The sequence below is a fragment of the Cydia pomonella genome, chromosome 5 (genome assembly GCF_033807575.1).
Source record: "Cydia pomonella isolate Wapato2018A chromosome 5, ilCydPomo1, whole genome shotgun sequence".
NCBI lineage: Eukaryota > Metazoa > Arthropoda > Insecta > Lepidoptera > Tortricidae > Cydia > Cydia pomonella.
Genome location: NC_084707.1, coordinates 866,297 through 893,948, shown reverse-complemented (window position 1 = coordinate 893,948; position 27,652 = coordinate 866,297). Strand labels below are relative to the sequence as shown.

General features: G+C 37.3%; 2 protein-coding genes across 2 annotated transcripts in view; both read left to right on the top strand.

The window, feature by feature from the left end:
- LOC133518387 (neuroligin-1-like) overlaps window positions 1-27,652 on the top strand; it is a 327,316-nt gene that overhangs the window by 194,005 nt on the left and 105,659 nt on the right. The gene's annotated exons all lie outside the window — the stretch shown is intronic.
- LOC133518360 (uncharacterized) lies at window positions 5,651-7,270 on the top strand. The gene has a single exon (XM_061852033.1). The coding sequence runs from the start codon at window positions 6,030-6,032 to the stop codon at window positions 6,855-6,857; it is 828 nt and encodes a 275-aa protein (XP_061708017.1). The 5' UTR covers window positions 5,651-6,029; the 3' UTR covers window positions 6,858-7,270.

Here is a 27,652-nt window from a genome sequence, read left to right as displayed (position 1 = left end):
TATTTGTAAGAAGATACTACTTTTACCTGTTGGCTTGTTTCAGAATGTCCAACTAAAGTATTGGATAGCTAATTAAGAGGCTGTCATACCTAAAGCGCGCACACTGTCTATTTGTATCGGAGTAAATGAGATAGCACTGTCGCATGTTACTGGGCCTGGGCAAGGGAATAATAAGAAAAATATTTAAATAAAAAAAAGTGGATTATTAGTGTAATATTTATAATAAGATATGTTTTGAAATTGTGATTTTAATTGAAGACCCATAAGTCAAAACAATAAAGACATAAAACCGTTTAATTGTGATTTTAAGACCAATCTTTGCAATTATTTTCTATCGAGCCGATTTCGTTCAATCATGTATCGAGTACAACCACGGTCTTTGAAATATAATTAATATGAACATATATTTTTCTTACTAACTGCCTAAATCAAATAGTCTTTCTTAAAAAACTGTTTAAGTAACATCAATTTCAAGGACATTGGGTGTTGACAGCCTCTTAACAAATTTAAAAAACTAAAAAACAAAGAGATAAACTTGCAAAGTGCCAGAAAGCTATGGAGAGGAGCATGCTCGGTTTAAAATTACAGGATAGAAACCGCAGCTCTGACATAAGAGCTAGAACAAAAGTAGCAGATATCCTCACTCACATAGATATGCAAAAATGGAGGTGGGCAGGTCACACTATAAGATGTAAGACAGAAAAATGGAGCCAAAGAGTTCTCATGTGGCACCCTACAGACGGGTCAAGATCGCAAGTCGCAATGCCCTCAAGTAACAAGATGGGAAGACGAAATTATACGAACAGTGGGACCACTCTGGACAAGGGTGGCAAGAGAGAGAAGATACTGGAAGGAGTTGGAGGAGGCCTTTGCCGACAGGCACACTGAGTCACTGAACTAAGAGACTTCATATGACTATTCAAGACTATCAAAAAGAACAATCATGTTCAGAACAAAGGGCTATATAATAATTTACAAATAAATTAACTATCAGATAAAACTTACTGCAAAACTTAGCACTTTATCTACCAGTTACCAGTACCAGTGTCAGTATTCGATAAAATTTGGGGGAAAGATTGAGTTCCCTATTCTGTACATAACAAGGGCATTATCATCGCTGTTGTAAAAAGTTGTAAAAACCTTATGGTATTTTCGTAATTCAATTCAATGGAAAATTACAGGGTCAATTTTTAATTATTAATTTTATTTTCATGGATTGAACACGTCGAACGAAAACAAAAACTGCTATATAATGAGTATTCTTGTGTATAATAAGTTGCCATATGAGATAAGACAATTACCTGACAAATTATTTACTACCGGATTACACAAATGGTTAAAGGATAAATGCTTTTATTCCTTAAACGAGTTTCTGGATTATTCTGTTAACTAGATGTATTATATAATTCTGAATCAAGTAAAGTGACATTAAATACATAGTTAAACTCTTTTCTGTAATGTTCGTATATAAATTTATAATGTTCGTAATATTTAACTACGCAACTTGTTGTCATGTTAATGATTTGGTATTATTTAGTTTTGACATTGTAATGAAGGGTTTATTTTTTTTCTCTAGCTTTAAGTTTGCATGCCATATTTTTTGGCTAAACATGTGATACTAAATTAATTTACTTTTGACATCTGTATGCAATTACCATGTTTAAGCAAATAAATATTTCTATTCTATTTCTATTCTAACAATCCATAAAATTTTCTCTAGGATAATGTCGACGGGATCTTTTACGTTAATAATAATAAAACCAGGTAAATAATACTTTCCCGTAGATAAACAACAGGAAGGAAACTTAATATTCCTAATAAATATGTAATGAGCTTTAGTAAGTTGCGTAGTAAATAATCCTACTTGTAACTTAATCCATCATGGCGTCCTCATTAGTTACGCCACGAGTTGAGCTCAAGGTCGAGATCTATCTCTTTCTAATTAGTAGTTTATGAGAAGGATGGAAGATGCTATTCCGATTTCGATTTGACAGGTAATCAAGTCTGACATAACTTCAAATATCATTAATCAACATGTACTTTTGCAGCAGCTTTTATGGTGTACGTGTTAAATGTTTTTTTTTCTGTGTCATATGGTTGGTCACATTTAGAGTCAGGCTAACACTCTACACCGTGCTTGATAACACAGACTGTGGAAGTGTTATCATAAACGTCGAACTTCTATGAAATTCTGAATTTTAACCTACAAAATACTTAGAACGAAAAAATACATTTACTGGATTTCCGATCAAGATTGAATTGGTACCTATTTCCATACTTTCAACACTCCCTCTTTCATTAGTTCCCTTATTACGAATGCATCGATTCATTACACCAATGTTCCTAGTTTTGCGACATCGGAAAAGTGCCCTATCAAGCGGCAAGCGAGACATCAAAAGGCAAAATGGATTCCACTTTTGAATAACGAAACGTGATTGGCTGGATAGAGTTGTTCTGCGCTAGGGTTGTCGCGTTTTTGGTTGCTTTACATTTTTATGCTGAATGAACTTGTTTAATGAATTTTTGCTTTAAATTGCCAATTATGTTTGTGCAGTGAAAATGAAAATAATAACACTTGTTTGTTTGTCGCAATTAGAGCTCAAGTTTAACGAAATATATTATTACGTGTCAGTATTTTTTTTTGAATAATTTCGGGAATTTAGGGTTCTCAAGGGTCAGCATTACTAAAGTGGCTCCTCCGATATTGCTTATGTCCATGGGCGACGGTGACCGCTTTCCATCAGGCGGGACGTCTGCTCGTTTACTGAATATCGCATAAAAAAGAAACCAAAGAAAGGGGCTCATAGTCATCTATAGAAACCAAATAAACTATTAAAACCAAACCCATCCTAAGTGAAATCAAATTTTTCTTTAGTTCTCGCCCAATACACCTCGCTAGATAAACCGACAATTTCTAAGATTATTCTACTCTCATCATTACGCAAATATAACTAGAGCCCACAAGCCCAGTAATGGACACTGCCAATTCGAAGCCGCGGGCCAAAGCATCGTGCTCCCATCGACTGCGCGAGTGTCGGTAAATTGGTAGCCCAGTGCAGGGTGACCTCGACATTAGACCCAGTTTTTAGTTGAGGGGCGTAGCCAACTAAAAATCGTGCACCAACAATCGCGAATGAAACGATTAATATATCCGGATGACAAATGCTACTAAAGGTAAAAGCCATTCCCTTACTCTATTACACACACAGACGTACAAGTCCTACGTTGGGCAACGTATACTCCCGTTGAAGCTTCGCGGTATGGAGCGAAACATGTCGATTACTCTTCGGCTTACAAATGTACAGTGGGGGAAATTGTTTTTTTTAGCAGTTTGCGGTTCAAGGAAATTTAGTTGTACATACCTATGCTAAAGTTGTCCAATATGTAAAGTGAACCGTAAACTGCTAAAGAATCAATTTCCTTGAATCGTGTGTCAAATAAGGTACATAAGTGACCTGTTTTAACATATTTTATGTCAAACAACAATGGTTATTCAGAGTCCTCGTCTCGCCCGTTTTCGGCAGTCGGAGCGACACTTAGCTTCGCTTTGCAGTAATTATTCCAGATTCCAAGCCTTGTCTCTTTGCGATCTCAAATTAAACGCAAAATTCGCCAAATTGAAATTTATTTGAGCACGACGGAGATGGCATAGCCATGGAAGGTTCGGATTGCTACAGGTGTCGTGGTAACTTCAAAGGGGATTAAAGTAATGAATTGAGAATACAATGTCTTTTGAGTTTACTGTGGGGCCGGATTTGTGTGCTGTCCTATAATGACGACGACTGAATTTGACGACCAGTTTGGCCTAGTGGGTAGTGACCCTGCCTACGAAGTCGATGGTCCCAGGTTCAAATCCTGGTAAGGGCATTTATTCATGTGATGAGCATGGATATTTGTTCCTGAGTCATGGGTGTTTTCTATGTATTTAAGTATTTATAAATATTTATATATTATATATATCGTTGTCTAAGTACCCTCAACACAAGCCTTATTGAGCTTACTGTGGGACTTAGTCAATTTGTGTAATAATGTCCTATAATATTTATTTATTTATTTATTATAATGTACACGACTAATACTTGCCCGTGATTTCGTCTGCGTAAAATGATGATAATTAATGGCTAAGATAAGTCTTTCATCATCTTCCTCGCGTTGTCATAGTTGTCACTAGTTTTTAGAAAAGCGACTGCCATCCAACCTTCTGACCCAGAAGGTCATCATCATCATCATCTCCTAGCCGTTTTCGACCACAGCGACTGCGTTCTACCGCTGAGAGCGTCGCTGGTGCGCTCTCAGGTGACTGATATAGCCAATTTTTGCAGCAAATGTACGACCACACTCGTTGCAAGTCAGCACCCCTCCGACATAATTGTAAAGTATGGCCGCAGGTGGTCTGGCCTTCAGCTCGTCGCGCTTAGCGTCGAGTTCTGTGAGCCGCCTGGCTTCAAACTGACGCACCTGAGTCTGCACAATATGCCTCCAACGTGGACGGTCACTGGCTAGACTCTCCCACTTCGTTGGCTCTATATAAGCTCTCTTCATATGCCGTTTCAACACATCTTTGAACCGCAAGAATTGGCCGCCTTGCTTGCGCTTTCCATCTTGCAGTTCGCAGTAGGACCCAGAAGGTAAAGGGTCCGGTTTCCATATGATGTTTTACTTCACCGAAATGGAAATTACAAGTAGGGATTTCAAACTTATGTTATGCTTTTTGCAGTTTAACTGTTGGGAACTCAATGCAATAAATATTATTGTTTAATATGTAGGTACGTCGGTTTTAATAGTTGCCTAAAAAAATATACTGTGTGAAAATCTTAATGCAGTTCACATAATACATCTACTTACCAAGTTTCAACAGTATAGTTCTTATATGTTCGGAAAAAGTGGCTGTGACATACAGACGGACAGACAGACAGACATGACGAATCCATAAGGGTTTCGTTTTTTTCCATTTGGCTACGGAACCCTAAAAAGGTGAAATGGGAGTAGGAAATTTAATATGGAAGGCGGGTTCAACGAATTTCACAAATACATAGTCCATATGTAAAAGTATAGTAATATAGTGTGTTTGTGTGAAAGTCATAGTCATATACACATAGTCACATACACAAGCAAAACTTAGTGATACTATTATATAGAATAGTAATAAAGCTTAATATTCACAGCAAGATAATCTCGATAAGGTTTCAATAAGATAACGAGGCCATGCATCACGTCGATCGCACAAAGACGGCCATTCTTCAACGGCCATTATTCCATGGTCGTTAACAACGACCGTTTTAGTAGCTGTAGAGAAACAGTACTTCAGGCTTAAAGGTACGGTTCGGTTTCAGACTGCGCCAGCATTACTACTGTATTAAAAAATACAAAAAGGAAAATTTATTGATAACATTAAGTTTCAGGTCGAGTTTACATAAAATTTACATATTTATTCAATATAGTATATACCTACATATAAGTATAGGATACATTAAAATATGCAACTAAATTATTTATCATTGCCTGAATTACTTGACTTATTGTCCTATGTCACCTACATGGGGCAGAGGGAATCTACAGTGCGCCGCCATCGCCATCTGGATCGGTCTTGAGCTTCGTTCTTGAGTTCGCTCCAAGTCTTCCCAATAGCCTTCGTCTCTGCAATAATAGTATTTATAGGGACTGCTATGCGTTGTCAGCATTCCGCGCGGCTACGGAAGGCCCGACGCATAGCTCGCTCCTCAGTTGTCTCCCGGTCGTGATTGGTAAAATACACGTCTTAATTAAGTACTTCCGCATTTCTTATTATATACTCCCAGATACCCTATAGTGGTGACCCCGAATGAACATTAATTGAGTGCACCTTGAACTTTTACGGCAGTGAATTATAATATTATTTTGCATACAGACTTAAGTAATAATTATTTTATGGGGATCTGGTTGAGTTAAATTCGTAATCGTCTTGAGTGCGCGTGTGTTTGCGTGTGCTATCGGGCAGACAACTCCCCGGCTCCAGGGTCATCGGAAGCAAATTTAAGAGGTGTAGCAGAATGTCTCCGACACCACCAACCCCACAAACAACAACTATTGAATTATCCGCTATATCATTAGCTGCAAAGATACCTGATTTTTGGCAGGACCAGCCGCGACTATGGTTTTTGCAGGTGGAAGCTATTTTAGCACAACAGAAGGCAGGTGATCAATCAAACTACAATATGGTCATCGCAAAATTAGGAAAGCAAGCAATTCAGCAAGTTGCGGATATCCTTGAGAAGCCGCCTAGTGAGAACAAATTCGATACTCTGAAGGCCAGATTGCTTAGTGTTTACGAGGAGACAGAAGCGAAGAGGTTACAGCAATTGATGTCAGACATGGAATTGGGTGAGCAACGACCATCTCAGCTAATGAGGAGAATGCGTGACCTTGCGTGTGATAAAATTCCGGACGACACTTTAATCTATTTTTGGCAAGGTCATCTACCACCATCGGTAAGGGCAGTCGTAGCGTCAGCAGATTCAAAAAACTTAGAAACCCTTGCAAGTATTGCCGACAAGGTCATGGAGACGTTTAAACCGAATGAAGTCGCCTCAATTCAGACAACATCGCGCCAAAGTTCATCGAATGATTTTATAACGGCGGAATTAGCGAAGATTAACAGCCGCATCAGTGAATTAGCCAGCTCTAGTGGACGAGGTAGGAGCCGAAGGAGGAACCGCAGCCAGGGACGAGCACGTAGTCGCTCACGCAACAACAGCCGCTCTGGGAGGACCCCTAACAGCCCTGATTGGTTGTGTTTCTACCATTACCGATACAAGACCAAGGCCAATAAGTGCGTGCAGCCATGCAGCTGGAAAGGACAGTCGCCGACGGGAAACTAGACACTGTGCAGACGTTTTCGGCGGAACCCTGCACCTTGGTAAATAATTATCGCCTTAGTGTAATAGATAGAAACTCTGGTTTTAAATTTTTGGTCGATACAGGCGCAAATGTGAGTGTGATTCCAAAAAACTTTAAATTTGCGAAAGACTCTTTACAATCCGTTAAAAATTGCAAGTTATACGCCGCGAATAACACCGAGATTAAGTCATATGGATACGTCACATTAACGTTAAATTTGAATTTGAGACGTACTTTTAAGTGGAATTTTATTGTATGTGATGTTAAACAACCTATTATTGGAGCAGATTTTTTGCATAATTATAGACTCATTGTGGATTTGTATGGCAAAAAGTTAGTTGATAATTTGACAAGTATTTATGTAATTGGTACGATCATAAACCATACTGACTCATCAATTAATTTAATTAGTACGGATAATAAGGCATATCATTTGTTGCACAAGTACCCAGAACTTTTAAAGCCGTTGTCGTTTATCGAGGCACCTAAACACAATATTTATCATCATATAGAGACGACAGGGCCTCCGATACATCAAAGAACTAGACCGCTGCCTCCTGATAGGTACGAAAAAGCAAAAAAGGAATTTTCAAACAATGGTGGAGATGGGCATTTGCAGGCCATCTAAGAGTCCGTGGTCTAGTCCTTTGCATATTGTTCCTAAAAAGATGGAGAGATTCGTCCGTGTGGCGATTACAGAGCTCTGAACGCGGTCACGAAACCGGATCGTTACCCTATTGCGAGAGTACACGACTTCACCTATCTACTAGCAGGTAAGTCCATATTTTCTTGTGTAGATATTCGTAGAGCTTATCATAACATCATGGTACATCCTGAAGACGTGGAGAAGACGGCCATTACGACTCCGTTTGGGTTGTACGAGTTTCCTAGAATGAGTTTCGGCCTAAGAAACGCTTGCCAGACTTTCCAGCGTTTTATGAATAACACCGTTTTAAGAGATTTTGATTTTGTGTATTGTTATTTAGATGACATACTTGTTGCTTCTCTCTCAGAGGAAGAACACGACGGTCATCTCGAACAATTATTTAAAAGGCTTAGCGAATTTGGTATCACCATCAATCTACAGAAATGTACGTTTAAAGAGAAGAAATTAGAATTCCTAGGTTACGAGATATCAACTGAAGGTTTTAGACCACTGGAAAGTAAGGTTCAAGCTATTAAAGACTATCCTAAACCGCAAACAGTTAATCAGTTGCGAACATTTTTAGGCATGATTAACTTTTATAGACCACATTTGCCACACGCTGTACAACATCAAGAATTATTACTTAGGTACATTCACAAAGCTAAACGCAACGACAAAACACCTATAGTGTGGACACAGGAAGCTGACGAAGCGTTCCGACAATGTAAGATTAGCTTAGAAAATGCTGCTATGCTAGCATACCCACTTGCCACGGTACCTATTTCTTTATTTGCAGACTCTAGCAACACGTGCGTTGGTTCTGTTATACAACAATATGTTGACGGTAATTGGAAACCCTTAGCTTATTTTTCTAAGAAGCTAACTTCTGCACAAATGAAATACAGTACTTACGATAAAGAACTACTAGCTATTTATTTGTCTGTACAACATTTTAGGTATCTGCATGAAGGCAGAGAACTAATTATATTTACAGATCATAAACCTTTGATATATGCTTTTAGTAAATTGAATAGCGACAGTAACAAAGAGATTCCTAGACGAACAAGACAGTTACTTTTCATAAGTGAGTTCACTACTGATATAAGACATATACAGGGTAAGGACAACGTAGTTGCCGATGCATTATCTAGAATAGAGACTGTTGCTCTTCAAAATATTGCGATCGATTATTTCATGTTATCGAAGGCACAGAAAAATGATGACGAGTTAAAAACTTTATTGCAAAATGATAAATTACAATTTAAAGAGATAATGTTGCCTAATTGCACTTATACTGTTTACTGTGAATTATCTACAGGTAATGCGAGACCGTACATTCCTGAGCAATTTCGTCGCGATGTTTTCAAAAGTGTTCATAATTTAAGTCATCCAGGTGTACGAACGTCACGTAAGATGGTTTCTAACAGGTTTTTCTGGACAAACATGAACAAAGATGTAGGTCTTTGGGCCAAAACCTGCGTTGCATGCCAGAAATCCAAGGTCGCGCGACACACCAAATCGACTCCAGGTAAGTATCCAGAGGTAGACAGATTCGAGCACATACATGTAGATTTGGTCGGACCTTTACCAACGTCATCTGAAGGTTGTAGGTATTTGCTTACTATAATAGACCGTGCCACCGGTTGGCCTGAAGCGTTCCCATTACAGGACATATCGGCAGAAACAGTAGCACAAACAATATATGACGGTTGGATAGTTCGATTCGGGTGTCCAGTTACTTTAACTAGTGATCAAGGTAAACAATTTGAAAGTAACCTTTTCCGACAGTTAATGAAGTACATAGGAACGGAAAAGCTTAGAACTACACCATACCACCCGGAGAGTAATTCTGTCCTTGAACGCTGGCATAGATCTTTGAAAGCAGCGTTGCAAGCGCGTATTAATAGTACCTCATGGGTTACTGAGCTAAACACCGTTTTATTAGGTCTCCGTACAGTACCTAGATTGGATACTGGTGTTAGTGCCGCTCAATTGGTTTATGGTTGTTCCATACGTTTACCAGCCGAATTTTTTTGTAATGTCGATAGAAATGTAACTGAACCACATTCCATGTTAAGTAAAATTAAAGAGAAAATACGGAATTTGACACCGAGACCATATTGTCATCATAGTAGTAATAACAAATTCTTTGTTAGTCCTGACCTTAAAACTTGTAGTTATGTATTTGTTCGTCGAATTGTAAAAACATCCTTACAAACGCCTTACGAAGGGCCATATAAAGTAATTTCAAGGAATGACAAGGTTTTCAAAATTCAATTGGAAGACCGTGAAGTAAATATGTCAATTGACAGGTTAAAACCTGCGTATTTACTAAATGAAAAAGTGAATTCATCACAAAAAATAATTACTCCAAGTACACCACAAGCGAGTAGCGGAATCGCTCCGCCTATGCCTAGCGTCGCACCCTATGTGACGCGTAGTGGTCGGATGGTTAAGAAATCTGTTCGATTTTGTGATGAATAAACTTAATCAGAGTTAGTAGGTTATATTTTTGCAATTAAGTATTTTAATGTAACAACATGTAATTTAGATTGCATGATTTTATTAGAAAATATTCAGAACAATTTGCACTTCACTTTAAGCAGCGAAACATATAATACCTAACTAATTATGGGTAACTACGGTAGCAAGAAAGATTCGGATAATACAGATAAATCAAGTACGTTGACGGCAGAAGCATCAATTAACGTTTCCGGGATAGCTACCCAGTTGAATACATTTAGTATTGTTTTAGTAGTAATTGTTATAATTCTACTAGTATTTTTGCTGTACTACTTTTATAGTAGTTGCAAAAGGAAGATGAACAAATGGTTCACCAGACGAGTCCAGGTCCTGGCACAGGATCAGTTGACTTCAGGAGTTAAGGCCACTTCAAGTCAGCCTCAACAAATATTTTTAAAAGTTTAAAGTGCAGTGCGGATTATTATTGTGTGTATAAGTGTCAAAATTATTGTGCTAAAATCATTTTAGTTTTAAGCCAATGAAATTCTATTTTTAGATTGGTATTGAGTACTTACCTACAATTCATTGTACCTATTCTAGAGTCAACTTTATTACAACATTGTACTTAATAAACGTAAGTAATCATGTTACATTGTGTTCTGTTATCGCTCGCTCTTGAATTCCAGGTAGGAGCAGCGCGGTATTGTTTACGAGGCACATTTTTATATAAATTAAAAGTACAGTCAGATATAATTTAAAATTGATAAGTGGTAACAGACACAATAAAATTAAAAAATAAATTAGATTCATTTATTGGTTTTCTTTCACATTGTTTGACAATTTAAAAACATAATTAGATATCTTTAGTTTAAGGTTATTTTTGGAAATTTTTTGTAAAAATTTTTTTTGGGGGGGACGACTATAGGGACTGCTATGCGTTGTCAGCATTCCGCGCGGCTACGGAAGGCCCGACGCATAGCTCGCTCCTCAGTTGTCTCCCGGTCGTGATTGGTAAAATACACGTCTTAATTAAGTACTTCCGCATTTCTTATTATATACTCCCAGATACCCTATAGTATTATTGCAGCGCAACTTTATTGCCGGCTGCATTACTGCCGCAAATGTTAATAATTCGGGCAGCGACATTGAATTTCAAATTGGCGGCAGTAAAGTCGCGCTGAAATACTGCTGCAGTACTGCAGGAAATATCAAAAAGGTCATTTTATCGTGACATTTATACTAAATTTGACGTTTCCTGCAGTAAATAGTTGACTGCAATACTGGGTTGCAGTCTCAATCCGAACGGTACCATCAAGCCTGAAGTAGTGTTTCACAACAGTCACTAAAACCGTCGTTATTATGGAATAATGAACGTTGAAAAATGGCCAACTTTATACCGCCGTTTTTATACCTTCAGACGAAATATACCCACTACTAGGTTATTTACAAAGTGAGTTAGTGTTGTTGTACAGTCAGCATCAAAAGTAGCGGATGAAACAACGCGCCAAAAGTATCTGATATTCCGGATAACTTTTCCAAAAATAGATGAATTTCTAATATTCCAGTTCAAAAGTATATCTTTTACAGTCTTAGTTGTTCTATATTAAAGACATCATTTTTTGTTAAGCTGTTACAGAATGGTAGATACTTATGAAGCGTTATTTGATCCGCTACTTTTGATGCTGACTGTACAACATATCACGCAATGGTTACTTAAAATTTCAAGAACAAAAGCCCAATTCAAATGTAACAACTCGTTAGGGTTTTTAACTGGTTTTGATATAATCTTGATGATCGTCTTGGTGATTGGCGCGCATTTCATGTAGTACTTTATTGTATTTAATTTACGTGTATTTTTTCGTGTTTTTATTTCTATGTACAATAAAGAATATACATACATACATACTTTCAATTCATTTCGCATGTTACAATCGGAATCCTTGTCGTGGTTTTCGGTTGAAAAAATGTTCAGACGATTCTGCAATTAACGTACTGTATCTAAGTGGTTTACTGTGCACAGACAGAGACTGAGCACTAGACTTGCGAAATATGAACTGGCTCCCAAACGGGATGAATAATAGTCCTAATGGTCGCCGGCGACGTTTTTAACACTTACTCTAAATTACCTCATCGCTTTTTCTACTTAAAGTCCATGTTTTACAACTTTTTATTTTAGTTAAGTGAATTAAATTGTTCTACATAAGAACAAATAGCAATACTCTTGGCTGTCTATCGGTGGACCTTATGCCTTTTGTAATAAGGTCCGCCGATGAACAGTTAACAGTGTGGACGATGGTACTACGGCTAAAAACTGGAATAAGTGAGTGACGCGGTAGAACAGTCCGGGTTCGGCTCGAGCCGCCCGTCACAGTTTTCTATAGAAAACATAACGTAATCACCCGTCCATAGAATCGAAGTGTCGGAAGCCTCTGTCCTGACTTAAACTGTTCTAGCGCGAATCATATTTAGGTATGTGAAAATTGGAAATATGCTTGCTAATTTACTATATCATAAACTTGTCAATGCAATCCGGCCTCAGCAAGCCCAATTTGAGTAATCCTTTTTGTAATTTTATTTACTCATACTTACTCTGGCGCAGCGACTCGAATTGTGTCTTGGCCTCCAACACTGGAGAGTCTGGAGCTCGCGCAGATCCGTGTCCACCACATCCGCCCATCGATACCTAGGTCGACCGACCAGGCGGCGTGCTGTCGGTTTTCCCTCAAACGCTCTTTTCACCGCCCGATCGGCTCCCATTCGCATAGATGACCGAGCCACCGCAGCCTTTGCACCTTTGTGACACCCATGATATTTGGCTCAGCTACTATCTGTTCGACTTCAACGTTTTTGCGGATTCTCCAGCTGCCATCGGGTCGCTGCGTAGGGCCAGGGATTTTGCGAAGTATCTTCCTGTCAGCCAGAAGCTTGCTTTCCTCCTTCAAAGTTAGTGTCCAGGCCTCACATCCGTATGTTAAGATGGGTCGTATTACGGTCTTGTAAATTCGGATCTTAGTTTTTCTGCTGAGAAGCCTGGACACCAAGACTTTGTGCAGGGCTGCACCGCACCGCAAGGCATTCTGAATACGAATGTCAATTTCTTCGTCACCGGTATTGTTGTCGTTGATCGTACAGCCTTGGTATTTAAATTTGGCCACCCCTTTAAACACAGTATCTCCGACATGTAGATCTGCAGGTTTGCCCGACCGGTTTTGTAACGTCGCATGTGAAGATACTCAGTCTTACTCATACTCATATTATATAGCATGTTTTATTGTTTCAGGTACGGATCCCAACTAAACAAATATCTCAGCTACCGTAAGGCGATGCTACTTCGAGTACGCCATACCTTCGTTGTCCATAATCAAGTAAACTTCTCTAATATATAATTTTATAGGTAGGAAGGTTGGATAGGACGGCAGGTATGGTTGCTGTTAAACGTCTGATATTTTCAAACAGAAACTCAATATAAACTGGAATCTAAACAATAAAATCCACTGCACAAAACTTCATATATCATGCATGCTCAGGAGCGTCGTTCCGACTTCCAAAGTTTGATCGTGATTCGACATGACTTGCTTACTTAGGTTGACTTGTTTAGGAGTAGTTATAATAAGTATATTATTCGCTGTATTCGAATACCCGCTCTGGCTAGGGACACTTTATTTTCTGACAGCAGACAAGGAAAATGCTGAAAATGAGATATTTAGTGGAATTAAAGACCACTTTTTTGTGCTGCTGTCGCTTTTAATTCCTCCATCACGCCACACTTCACATATATCCAATATAACACATTAGTTATTTTATTATATTAAAATTTATTTTCAAATACCATCATGAGAATTTGGCGCCACGAAAGTTTATATTTTTGCCACGTAGATCGCTTGATGTTTCTGCAGATAGCCCATTTTACAGAAAGCGAGGTTAGCGTGAATTTGTGAATATAAAATTTCCCAAGAACGACTCCCTTGTTTTAGCCAGGCTGCAAGATGTTATTGTTAGTTTTCCTGTATTTCATGTAGCCTTTGGCTTATCAACATTCGTTGGGAAATATTGAAAGAATATGTATTTCTTTAAATAAATTATCTTAGTGACACGCGCGACCCCAGGTTGTAAATTGATCTAATTGCCCTTTTTTGCAAAATGAATATTGAGTCAATATCAGCTGTTCATCCCCACAAAATAAGACCATAAGTAATTTTATAAGTATACTGTTAAATTAAGCGAAGTAGACTAACCGTATCGTCTCTTTCGTGCCGTTTAATTTAAAATTCAGTCATTGTCATCGTGTATATGTCTTTTTAATCATCATCATCTTAGCCATTAGACGTCCACTGCTGAACATAGGCCTCCTTCTTGGACCTCCACATATACCGGTTGGAAGCGACCCACATCCAGCGTCTTCCGGCGACTTTAATAAGGTCGTCTGTCCTTCTTGTGGGTGGTCGTCCTACGCTGCGCTTGCTAGTCCGTGGTCTCCACTCGAGCACTTTTAGACCCCATCGGCCATCTTCTCTGCGTGCAATGTGGCTTGCCCATTGCTAATCCGGTGGGCTATGTCGTTGACTTTAGTTCGTCTACGGATCTCTTCATTTCTGATTCGATCGCGTAGAGAAACTCCGAGCATAGCCCTCTCCATAGCTCGCTGAGCGACTTTGAGTTTTGAGACGAGGCCGATAGTGAAAGACCACGTTTCGGAGCCGTAAGTCAACACTGGTAACACACATTGATTAAAGACTTTTGTCTTGAGGCACTGAGGTATGTTGGATGAAAAGACATTACGTAGTTTCCCCAACGCTGGCCAACCGAGTTGGATTCGGCGGTTGACCTCTTTCTCGAAGTTGGACCTACCTAATTTGACTACTTGTCCTCGGTAGACGTACGAGTCAACAACTTCCAGTACCGAGTTCCCAACAGAGACTGGGACTGGGGTGGGCACAACATTGGCATTTGTCATAAGTTTCGTCTTATCCATATTCATTTTCAAACCCACCCGTTGTGAAACTCGGTTGAAGTCATCGAGCATCATGCTGAGTTCCTCCATCGACTCGATGTCTATTTAATATGTCGTAGAAATGGAAACGATTTGTAAGAAGGTTAATAGTGCTTAAGGTTATAAGCGTACAGAAAAAAGAACCGAGAAACAGTTGACGGGAACTTTGTAATTTTGAAAATTCTCTTTGGCAAATTGCTAAGCCAGGTGTGTACAGTCTCAGAAAATACAGTCAGAAAATATGTCCCATAGCATCTTATTCCAGTGTAATAAGAGTGTAACACAAGCCTTATTGAGCTTACCGTGGGACTTAGTCAATTTGTGTAATAATGTCCTATAATATTTATTATTATTTATTTTATTATTATTAAAGCTTTAAAGGAACCTCGCAAAAAACTTTACTTATTCGTTGTAATGTTTTTTTTTTCGCCAAGATGTAAAAATAAATAGCTGGTTGTGTGTAGAAAACGCAAACAAAAATCAGAAAAAATTTGACTAAAACTTTTTTTTTTTTTTTTGCATCTTATGACCTCATGAATGCGTGGTAAAATTTGTTGGGTTTAATTGGCCCACGTATAACTTTGAACTGGCAAAAAAAACATATTTAAATTACCTAATATTATATTTAGCAGAAAAGTCTGTAAACGATATCGATACTGCAAAGCTTAGCTGGAAATATTCACTGTCAACGGGTAAGCCTTAGTAGCTCAGTTGGTAGAGCGGCGGACTGGTATCCCAGAGTCGCGAGTTCGAATCTCGTATCAAAGGGTGTAGCAGGATAGCCTAGGAAAAATTGCCCCCAGCGATTTTGGGGCGAAACTGTAATCAAACGATGCCTTTTGGGGAGGTTATACTCTGCACAAAGTTTCATCCCTCTGTTACCCCCTGGGGGTGAAAAAAACCCGATTAACCCCAAAACTGTTTTAATTATTTTTTCCTAAACTATGAAAGTGACGAATTTCAAATTTCGTACAAATATTAATAAGACTAAAAGCTATGTGCTAAAAAAATATTAACCCCCTAACCATTGAAATTCTTGTAAAAAAAACAAAAATAAAAAAAGAATCAACCTGTATATCAAGTTTGGCTCATGGTACCACACCATTTTTTTTTTTCAAAAATGAACCAGTTTATATTCTACATGATACAAAAGTTTCATGGACCTACTCCAGAAGGAACATTGCGAAATTAATATGTATTGGCTCTTTGGTGCGTACTATTCATTGAACTCCCACTAAGCAAGGCTCTTAGTGGGAGTTATTATTTATAAACAATGGCTTGCGATCGGACCGCTGCTCGTGCCCGATTTGAAAAAGGTGGGGATAAAGAAGTATGAATCAAACTCATTTGTACATGGATCTCAAGTTTGGCTCAAGGTACACACACCATTTTTTTTTTTTCAAAAATGTACCAATTTATATTCTATATTATATAAAAGTTTCATGGACCTACTCCAGAAGGAACATTGCGAAATTAAAATAAACGTACTATTTCGTAGCTACTAATCATTATGCTCGTATCATGCTTAATACGCAACGTCTCGGACCCGAAAACAAAATAAATTAAAAAAACCGGCCAAGAGCATGTCGGGCCACGCTCAGTGTAGGGTTCCGTAGTTACTCTTCCGTCACAATAAGCTAAACTGGAGCTTAAAGTATAGTAAATTGTTAACCAAGGGATGAAACGGTACCTTTCACGTGAGTTAAACAAATAGGCAAATTTGCATAATCAGTACCTAATTAAAGTATGTCTTTTTACTATGAAGGGGAAACTTTTTGCGATAACTTAAAAACAGCTAAACTGATCATATCCGCTATAGTTTTCATTTAATGTCTTTCTTAAGCTCTACTTCCACGATTTATTAATTTTTTTTGGACCTATGGTTCAAAAGTTAGAGGGGTGGGGGGGGACACATTTTTTTTTCTTTCGGAGCGATTATCTCCGAATATATTCACTTAATCAAAAAATGTTTGTTGAAGACCCCTATTAGTTTTGAAATACCTTTCCAACGATACCCCACACTGTAGGATTGAAGCAAAAAACAAAAATTCACCCCCACTTTACGTGTAGGGGAGGTACCCTCAAAAAAATTAAATTTTTAGATTTTATTGTACGACTTTGTCGGCTTTATTGGTTTATATATCCATGCCAAATTTCAGCATTCTAGCACTAACGATCACGGAGCAAAGCCTCGGACAGACAGACAGACAGACAGGCAGGCGGACATGGCGAAACTATAAGGGTTCCTAGTTGACTACGGAACCCTAAAAATGTTTTTATAAATACAAATGAGTTTGATTCATACTTCTTTATCCCCACCTTTTTCAAATCGGGCACGAGCAGCGCCAGCGGTCCGATCGCAAGCCATTGCTTATTAATAATGCAAGGCTCTTAGTGGGAGTTCAATGAATAGTACGCACCAAAGAGCCAATACATATTAATTTCGCAATGTTCCTTCTGGAGTAGGTCCATGAAACTTTTGTATCATGTAGAATATAAACTGGTTCATTTTTGAAAAAAAAAATGGTGTGGTACCATGAGCCAAACTTGATATACAGGTTGATTCTTTTTTTATTTTTGTTTTTTTTACAAGAATTTCAATGGTTAGGGGGTTAATATTTTTTTAGCACATAGCTTTTAGTCTTATTAATATTTGTACGAAATTTGAAATTCGTCACTTTCATAGTTTAGGAAAAAATAATTAAAACAGTTTTGGGGTTAATCGGGTGTTTTTCACCCCCAGGGGGTAACAGAGGGATGAAACTTTGTGCAGAGTATAACCTCCCCAAAAGGCATCGTTTGATTACAGTTTCGGCCCAAAATCGCTGGGGGCAATTTTTCCTAGGCTATCCTGCTACACCCTTTAAATCAGATATTGCATGTTCAAATAGCTCTCCTTTGCACATAACAGCAGTATCGCTATCCCTACTTCATGACCATTCCAGTATCGGTGAGCACACACAAATAAATTTATTTTTATTGGCGCTCCGCGACTGGTCGCCGATATTTCAACCTACTATGGCTCCGTTCCACTACACTGAGTTTAATCTGTGGTTCGGGCACAATGAGAAGATGGAAGTAAGTTAGTACGATTTTACCTACTTTTTGAACAGCATGTGTACTAAAAACGTATCACGCCCAGAGCCTAAAATCGTACTTTTCAATTCTTATGCTCGTAAAATTGACATTTAAGTCGCGTGTAAGCGGCATAAAATTTCTTATTATATTCTAGAGTTTAAAGTAAAATCATCTCTTACTATCCCTATTAATTTAGTCATAAAGCCCAAAATCTGTCATACAAACGCACGTTCCCGACCGACGCGCTCCCGACAGTTGCGCCCCCGACCGGCCCGAGTAAGATTTTCTTTAGTTTTGAAAAAATACGGCAAAATAACCGAAAATATTGGATATTTTTGTACAATTTCCTCGCAATCGAAGTGAAAAGCAGAGTGTATAACTTAAGCAATTTAAAACTGCCACGGGTTAAAATGGATCGCTTTATGCCCTTGTTGTACAATCTACTATTTTTGGCTAATTCGTACGTTTTAGTACAATTTTACGTTCTTTTCGTATGAGCTGTTAAAAATTTGCTAAAATGGCGTAATAATACTGACGACCGGTTTGGCCTAGTGGGTAGTGACCCTGCCTACGAAGCTGATGGTCCCGGGTTCAAATCCTGGTTCTGGTTCAAAATAAAGGGCATTTATTCGTGTGATGAGCATGGATATTCGTTCCTGAGTCATGGGTGTTTTCTATGTATTTAAGTATTTATAAATATTTATATATTATATATATCGTTGTCTAAGTACCCTCAACACAAGCCTTATTGAGCTTACTGTGGGACTTAGTCAATTTGTGTAATAATGTCGTATAATATTTATTTATTATTATTTAATACTATCTAGTAACACATCCAAAAAGTATACCAATGTCTGTGTAAAAAATTATGCCTTTTTTGTTTTGGTATTTTTGTACTTTACTATTTTGCGTACAAATGAAGTTTTCGTGGATTATCAGTTAAAATAAAATTACCAATTTCTAATAAAAGACATTTGAATTATTGATTTTTGGAACAATAAATGAAATTGTACTTCATTTGGTAAAACCGTACCTTTTTTTAGATCTGGGTCGTACTTTTAGCTTTCAGTGCTCAGAACCCCTAGTGTAAATTTATTCGATAGCGTGACGTGATGTACGCGTTTGCGTTAAGACTCATTTTGTATGGGATTTAGAAACAGTGTTTTGGAAACTGAAAATTCCATACAAAATGAGATTTAACGCAAAAGCGTACGTCACGTTACGCCATCGAATAAATTTACACTAGTGGTACAGTACCCTTAGTGTAAATTTATTCGATATAGGTTTTACAGCGTAGCCTGTCATAATTTCCTTGTTTCACTATCCCCTAGTGGTTATTTCTCCAATCGACTGACAGATGTTGGAATTGGAGCAAACATTTCAGAGTATTAATATTTATATCGAGTAATACATCTTCGAGCAAAAGTACACTAAGCGTTAATAGTAGCGGATGGAGAATGCACCAAAAGTATTAGCCACCTTCTAATGCTTTTGCAAATACAATGAATTATAACCTTTTTAGTTTCTGTGTAAGTTAAATACAACTGAACACTGTCAGTTTTGGCAGAGATAGTGTGATTTTTTTATGTGAAACCGTTAGACTATTGTAGATTATATTTGACGTGTAGTCTTATCCACTAATTTTATATTTTATACTGATGTATACTTTTTAAATTGATAGAGATATGTTAAAGATTTTTTAGCTTGCTTTATTAAGCTGGATGTCCCATCTCGTCACTGTGTAATGATGACCAAAACATGACCTTGAATGGCATCACGTATCAATTGACATCTCTTTCTGCAGAATCTTGTTGTTGATTACTTTTAAGAGAAGAAAGAGACAACCAAATTGATGTGATATAATTCAAGGTTAATATTTCACACTTCAACAATATTATGATGTCGTAGATGTGACATCCACTTTGAAGTTAAAGGTCTTTGAGCCAAGCAATCACTTCATTCTGAATTTGAATGCCAAACGTTAATGTTAACAACAAAAACTTCCGGAGATACAGACATATTAAACCCGAACGTTAATTCTCAAGAAATCCTTAATAGCATAAGATGGATTACTGTCATTAACCCTACACTATGGCCACAATCTTTCAACCTTCCCTCACGGTTCACATAAGTAAGGTACAGTTGATAGAGATTTATTCTGGCATTACGATAATGTATAGTCGTTGGGATATTACACAACTTTCGCTTCGGTATTGAAATATTAGACTGGTAAACAAACATGTTGAAATATTACCTTACGAAAACTTACTTTTTATTGGGATAGAAAAGGAAGAACAATAACGAATAAAGACAGGAATAAAGTGGTCTTTTCATGACTGTTTACTAACTGTTTTAGAGGCCTAGTATCATGCTAATAGAATAATAAGACCTCTAAAGTAGACTAGGTATTTCACGGATTTAAATTTTCACGATTTTTACACATTATTAACAAAACAACAAAAACTACAACAAATAACAACAATTACAACAATAACAACAATTTGCAACAACAACTACAATAATAACAATTTGCAACAAATACTATAGTATTATTAACTACTAACCGTTTGTGTTAGTTAATAATACTATAGTATTTGTTGCAAATTTTGTCTGCTTAAAACTTTCATAGTGACTTATGCTGTAACACACGTCCTTAGTAAGAAAAAAGCTAAAATCAAAAAACCGGGCAAGTGCGAGTCGGACTCGCGCACGAAGGGTTCCGTACCATTATTTATAAAAACGGCAAAAAAAATATGTTTGTTGTATGGGAGTCCCCTTTAAATATTCATTTTATTCTGTTTTTAGTATTTATTGTTATAGCGGCAACAGAGATACATCATCTGTGAAAATTCCAACTGTCTAGCTATCACATTCATAAGTTCATAAGATACAGCCCGGTGACAGACGGACGGACGGACGGACAGCGAAGTCTCAGTAATAGGGTCCCGTTTGACCCTTAGGGTACGGAACCCTGAAAAGATCCAATCATTTCACGATTTTTTAAGCATTTAACAATAACCCGATTGGCTTTCGAAGTCAGAAGCATGAACTAAACAAGAACATTTTGTCATTATTAACATATAAAAAAAAAAACAACTGACCTTTATTTATTTCAATGTGGAGTGTAGCAATTTAATGGGCTAACGTCAGTTAAACATTGTTAGAAACAGAGCACACAACACATAATATGCAGTTCAAATTGTCAGCCTCAAATAAGTCTCTTTTCACCCAAACCCGCAAGACCGATCCACCGTTCCCATTCCCATGCAGATCGAATCCGATACCCTGTCCCAATACCGTTTATGTCTATTCAAAGGAAATGACACAATGGGGATCGATCTTAGGTTTCGGACACACTGTGTATTAAGGGATTCAGTACCCCTAGTATACATTTATTCCATATTTTTTTAGAAATAGCGCGCCAAGCGGGACGTTTTCGAAACTCAAAATCCCATACAAAATGAGACTAAACGCAAACGCGTACGTCACGTTTCATTTTCGAATAAATTTACACTAGGGGCGCAGGTCCAGACATTCTGAATAAGGAAATTAAATATGAACATTTTATTTTAAAAATGAATGAATAATTTTATTTTAAAATGCATTAATATCAGATAAAAAACAGATTTATTTTTCCATTTTGGAAAATTACGAATACAATGCACTTGGTAAATGTCAAACAGAAAGAGTAGGTACCACTCCTATTTATTTTATACCTCTGATCCAAGAAGACATCGCCACATGAAACTTGGCCGAACTCATTTTGATAAATTTAATAATGCATATCTTCTTCCTCGCGTTGTCCCGGCATTTTGTCACGGCTCATGGGAGCCTGGGGTCCGCTTGACAACTAATCCCAAGATTTGGCGTAGGCACTAATTTTTACGAAAGCGACTGCCATCTGCCCTTCCAACCCAGAGGGTAAACTAGGCCTTGTTGGGATTAGTCCGGTTTCCTCACGATGTTTTCCTTCACCGAAAAGCGACTGGTAAATATCAAATGATATTTCGTACATAAGTTCCGAAAAACTCATTGGTACGAGCCGGGGGTTTGAGCCCGCGACCTCCGGATTGCAAGTCGCACGCTCTTACCGCTAGGCCACCAGCGCTTATAATTTAATAATGCATATGTAACCATAAAAGCCGTTTTCAGTGAAAACGGCTTCTCCCTAGTTAAAAATATATTCAATTCAAATTGTCAGCCTCAAACTCTCTTATCACCCCCGTCTTTAACTTGCAAGACCGAACGCCAACCTTTCCCATTCCCACGCAGATCGGATCCGATACCAGTCCTGTCCCAATACCGTTTATGTCTATTCAAAGGAAATGCCACAATGGGGATCGATCTTAGGTTGAGAATAAACTTATACTGGATATAACTCACTGTTGTGTGAGATTATACTCAGGTCAAAGAGTTTGTATAAAACAGGTTTAAATACTAAATCGATTCCGTAATACATTTTTGATTTAAAAAATATGTTTATACAGAATACAGAATACAGAATACAGAATTTTATTGGTAAAATAAAAGTACGTCTTACAAGTCAAAATAAAATACAATTTTACAATTAATAATTATAGAAGATTCAATGAAACAAATCAGGAATAGAAAAATAATAATATTTCGTTTCACGATGTTGGGTCAATGATCTTTGGTTAAGGTTATACACATGAAGTCATCAATTGAGTAGCATGCGTGTTGAATAAGTAATAATTTAAGATTTTTTTTTTTTTTTTTATAAATACATATTTGATTTGATTAATTTAAAAGCCGTTTAAAATATGTCTACACAACTTTGAATCGTCGCCGAATGCTGGAAAGGTCTGTTTCTTCGATGCCTAACCTGTCAAAAAAAATTCCAGAAATTTTGGGAGTAGTGCCTTTTTGATAGGCGTACGTAAATTTTTTCATCGGTACGATAATTTTGACACTCAAATACGATAATTCTCTTCCGCTCACTTGGCAACACTGGTGCCACGGGCGGTACAAGAATAACGAATTCGTGTTAATTAAAATTAACACCTGTTCGTAAATTCGAATATACTAGAAAAATCTTTTTTTACATATAAACCTAATTACATTACATACCTAATATTATTATCATTAAAGAGTATTTGTATTGTATTGTATTATCATGTAATATATAAATCATAAATCTCTATTACTGTGGTAACCTACCAAATAAAAGGTAAACATAAATACCATTTTTCTTTGTTGCATACACCATGGTCGCGCCTTTTTCGAACCTAATATAGCCGGAGAGGTCAATCACTGTTCTTTGTTCAACTGATACTAGACTCCCAAACTCGAACTCAATATTCTTATTAAGCTGCTGTATAGGCCGATTCATGAGTTAATAATTTGATTTTTCTGTTGCTCATCTTATTTATATACGACCATGACTGTGAGCAACAATCAGGGTTAGGCGGCTCACGCTCGGCCTCAAGATAGGATCAAAAACATATAGAAATAGAAAGAAAGAAAGAAAGAAAGAGAGAGAGAGACAGAAAGAAAGTAAGAAAGAGAGAACGAAAGAAAATATATTTATTTAACGCCACAACATAGTACACACAAAAAGAAGGCATGCACCACACATTAAAAAAAAACATTTGGACGATAAAATAGGACACGTAAGCCAACGACACACAAATAAATTAACAATCAAACATTATCATTTGTATACAAATTAAACAGGAAATTGAAAACCAGAAAAAACATACAAATGACTACTACATTATTACAAATATAAATAATTTATTTGGAGCAACAAAAAAAGTTAACCTATAAGGGCCACGTGCGCCATTTCAGGTTAGCGACTAACCCAAGGTTAATCGGTTAAAACCGGAGTTACCAGTACAATTTAACCCTGCGTTAACGGTTAACTCAGTCAGTGGCTAACTAAGAAGTAGTGAAGCACATTATTACCTAAAACAAGTACATAACAACGTAAGTACGTCATATGTTGGAAGTTTGAATATCGATTGAACATTTTTATAATTTTACTTTAAAAAATTGCTATCGACCATATCAAATTATTAATACAGAATGTGCCTTCTGCTCTTTTGTTTACTCCGCGAATTTTCTTGCAATTTGATACTTTCTGGCCTAGTGACGTAAGTAGCCGTGTTTTGTAGTGTTTCGGCAGTGTCGAGTTTCCTCGCATTTTCTTTTCGAACATTTCTGTCGTGGATGTTTGGTCTTATTACTTTACCCTTGTTTGGATGTCTGGAATAAATGTTGTAGATAATGTTTGGCTTAGAAAAATTTCGTATCACAAATCAGCATTATATAATTATTACTAAGTACCTATGTATGAAATGTGTAGAAGTGAGTTTTTAATTAATTTATATATTCCGGTAGTTTTTTTTATATTTAGTGCGAGCGCGCGACAACGCACGGGTTGCCGGCCGGTGTCACATATTTATTAATAAATAAATAGGTATATAAAGGATGCTATTACGCACTAAGTCGATCCTTATTTTTTTTGTATTTTGTGCAATAAAGTACTTATAAATAAATAGTTCATAGTAAAATGGAAGTGACTAAAGTTTATATCTCAGAAAGTGCTAACTGTAGCATCTGCTAGTAAGAAAACCTGCAATGCATGGCTTGGTGAATTATAAAAAAAATCCTAAGTTATTAAATTATTGACATAATTCTTCATAACTAGCATTGAATGTATTCACAATTTCATAAAAGCAAGTAAATTATTTTCATCAAAAATATGAAAGAAATAATCAACTCAATACCGGAAAATTGTAACTCGACACAATGACGTCTGTACCCCTAGTGTAAATTTTATCGACATCATAACGTGACGAACGCGTTTGCGTTAAGTCTCATTTTGTATAGGATTTTGAGTTTCCAAAACGTCCCGCTTGGTGCGCTCTTTCTAAATCCAATACAAAATGAGACTAAACGCAAACGCGTACGTCACGTTTCGAAATCGAATTTATTTATACTAGGGGTACTGATGGAGATGACTCAATGTTAACATTGGTAACGCGAGGTCGAGCGGATTGAGTTATTCGCCAATTAATATTACTGTTAAGATAATATTCGAACGAAATCTGCGGCTGCGTTACTGTTGCGGCGTCCTTGTTGCCGCAGCGATTAAGACGTTCATTCCGTCACTCATTTTATCAAGGAAATTGACAGATACAACGGCAATACTGATGCAGTTGACATCCAGACCAGACATCCGAACGTCATCTTCAGTGTTTTTAAAAACTGGCCGCGTAGCCAAGGTGCCAGTCGTTAATGCTCCGCAGCGTATCGTAGTCATCTCTCTTTATCATTCTTCCATATCAGTGCGACAGTGACAGTTGCGTTTCGTTCGCTACGGAGCGTTAACGATTGGCACGTTGGCTACGCGGGCTAGAATCTTTGGTCCTTTCTTTCTCTTTAGGGCTCAACTTTGGTTCCGATTGGCTCTTTGAAATTGACGTTATCTAATTAAATAGGTACCTAAGTAGTAAATGTTCTAATCTAGCAAAACCGTAAACAGAATGAGAGCGGCGTGTTTTAGTTTCTAGTATTATCCTGGGTGACCTGTAAAATTTTTGAAGAAATTATTCAATTCTATCTTATTCCGTTAAACCACTGATGACAAAGTCCAATACTGCAACAATAGCGTCCAAATTCAATAAGTAATTATAATGACGTAGTAATATACATGTAATTTTTGGTTGTGCATGATTTTTAAGACTATGGTTAGTTTATTTTACCAGTTCGGTGGCTAAAATAAAAAGCAACAGAAAAACCTATCTAGGATTTGAGAGGAGTTTCAAAGTTTGTTTTGAAGAAATGGTCGTGTCAAGGTTTGGGCGGCGATTGAGGGAAAATATTGCCAGACAGAGTGATGGCAGGTGGACTAACGTGTTAACGGATGGGTTGTCGCTTTTATTCCGTGGCCGATATGGGAACATCTGGATGATAGAAGCCCAGGACCGAGATAAGTGGCATACATGAAGAGATGCATGATAAAATGATGATGATGATGGTCGTGTCGCATCAAATGCCGAATTCTCTATCGTTTTCAGGATCTCAACCTCAAAGAAGGTAACTCGGTAGGTGATTAGAATGCTATCTCTCTTCGCGACAAAATTCGATTTAGAGTTAGCGTAACTCGCAACTCGTGCTAACAGCCATTTAAATGTTCCGGCCTGTTTTACATTTCAATCCACTTTTATTCGTAGCGAATTTCACGGTTGGACATTTTGTCGTTGTTTATAATGTATTACGAACGTTGTTTATTCGTTGTTGACGGTTAACGGATTTGATTAGAGTAATAGGATTTAAAGCCCCGTTTTGTACTGATAATGTGCTTTGTATTATATGTGTATGTATATTATGTGTAAATGGGTAAAAAATGGGTAAGGAAGTTTGAGGACGATTATCCCAGCCCAATGTTTATCTAATTACAGAAATCAAGACACTGTACGTATTCCAATCTATAATTTCGATATCCGAGCTTGCAATTTGATTATTTGTTATGTATGTTGTATTGGTTCCATTGTTGTACTTAGCTTACTATCGTTAGGGGCTATTGTATCCCTAATATTACAGCGATGAAACCAGGCGTACCAGACAATAGCCGGTAACTACTGAATTTCCGATGTTAAGATCAGTTGCTTGCTTGATTGTGTATGGATGGTGGAGGATGTTTTGTTTCTGGAGAGGCAAGGTTAGTACATTCGAAAGCTGACCATGACCTTCTACGATGAATTTAAACGGCTTTATAGCTTAGCAGGGTACCTATACCTACCCTGCCTACGAAGCAGGAGGGCCCGGGTTCGAATCATGGTAACGGCATTTAACTATTAATCTGTTTATCACTAATAGTTATTTTGTTTCTCAGTAATGTAGTTAAATGATATTTATATATTTATTAAGCTGAATGTGGGACTAGATCAATCTATCTAAAATTGTCCCAGAATTATTTATTATCTAAATTTGTTGCGCAAGAATACAGCACGTTATTTAATGTTTATTTAATGACTGTAATAGCAGTTATACGTTGTAAATCAGATTACAGTGAATAATTTCTTATTGAAATTATGATAATTACAAGAAAAACGTATGCTTGAGAATCGTCGTCATCTTATTTTATCTAAACTATATACGAAAACTTTGCTTAGTATAAATGTTTTGATAGTTAACGGACTCAAAAATATAATTGGAACTCGAAGATCAGTAAACAAAAGTCAGCAAACCATGGAAGCATCCTTTCCTTTCTCACAATACACGAGATCATTGTTTGTACAGAATCTTTCGCTCAATAACCCTCCAAATGGGAACTGGCATCGACCTCGAGCAGCATTCCAACTTTAAGAATCTGATTTTTATATGATATTTCTGTTGTGGCGAGCCTAAAAAGACAATGTCTTTTGTAGTCAAAATAACAAAAATACGAAACAATCTAGCAGCCCACAGCCAAATTATAATCGTTTATATAGAAAACGAGATTGAAACTTAAATAAAGTACTCGTATAGAAATGATGACGTGACTTTTCGTCGCATATAAGTATATAGATATATGCGTCCCGATACATTTATATCTTGACTGCAGCCTATTATATCTTGACTGCGGCCCATGT

What these genes read in the sequence shown, in the direction of transcription:
- LOC133518360 (XM_061852033.1), top strand. Translation starts at nt 6,030, where the DNA reads ATGTCTCCGACACCACCAACCCCACAAACAACAACTATTGAATTATCC.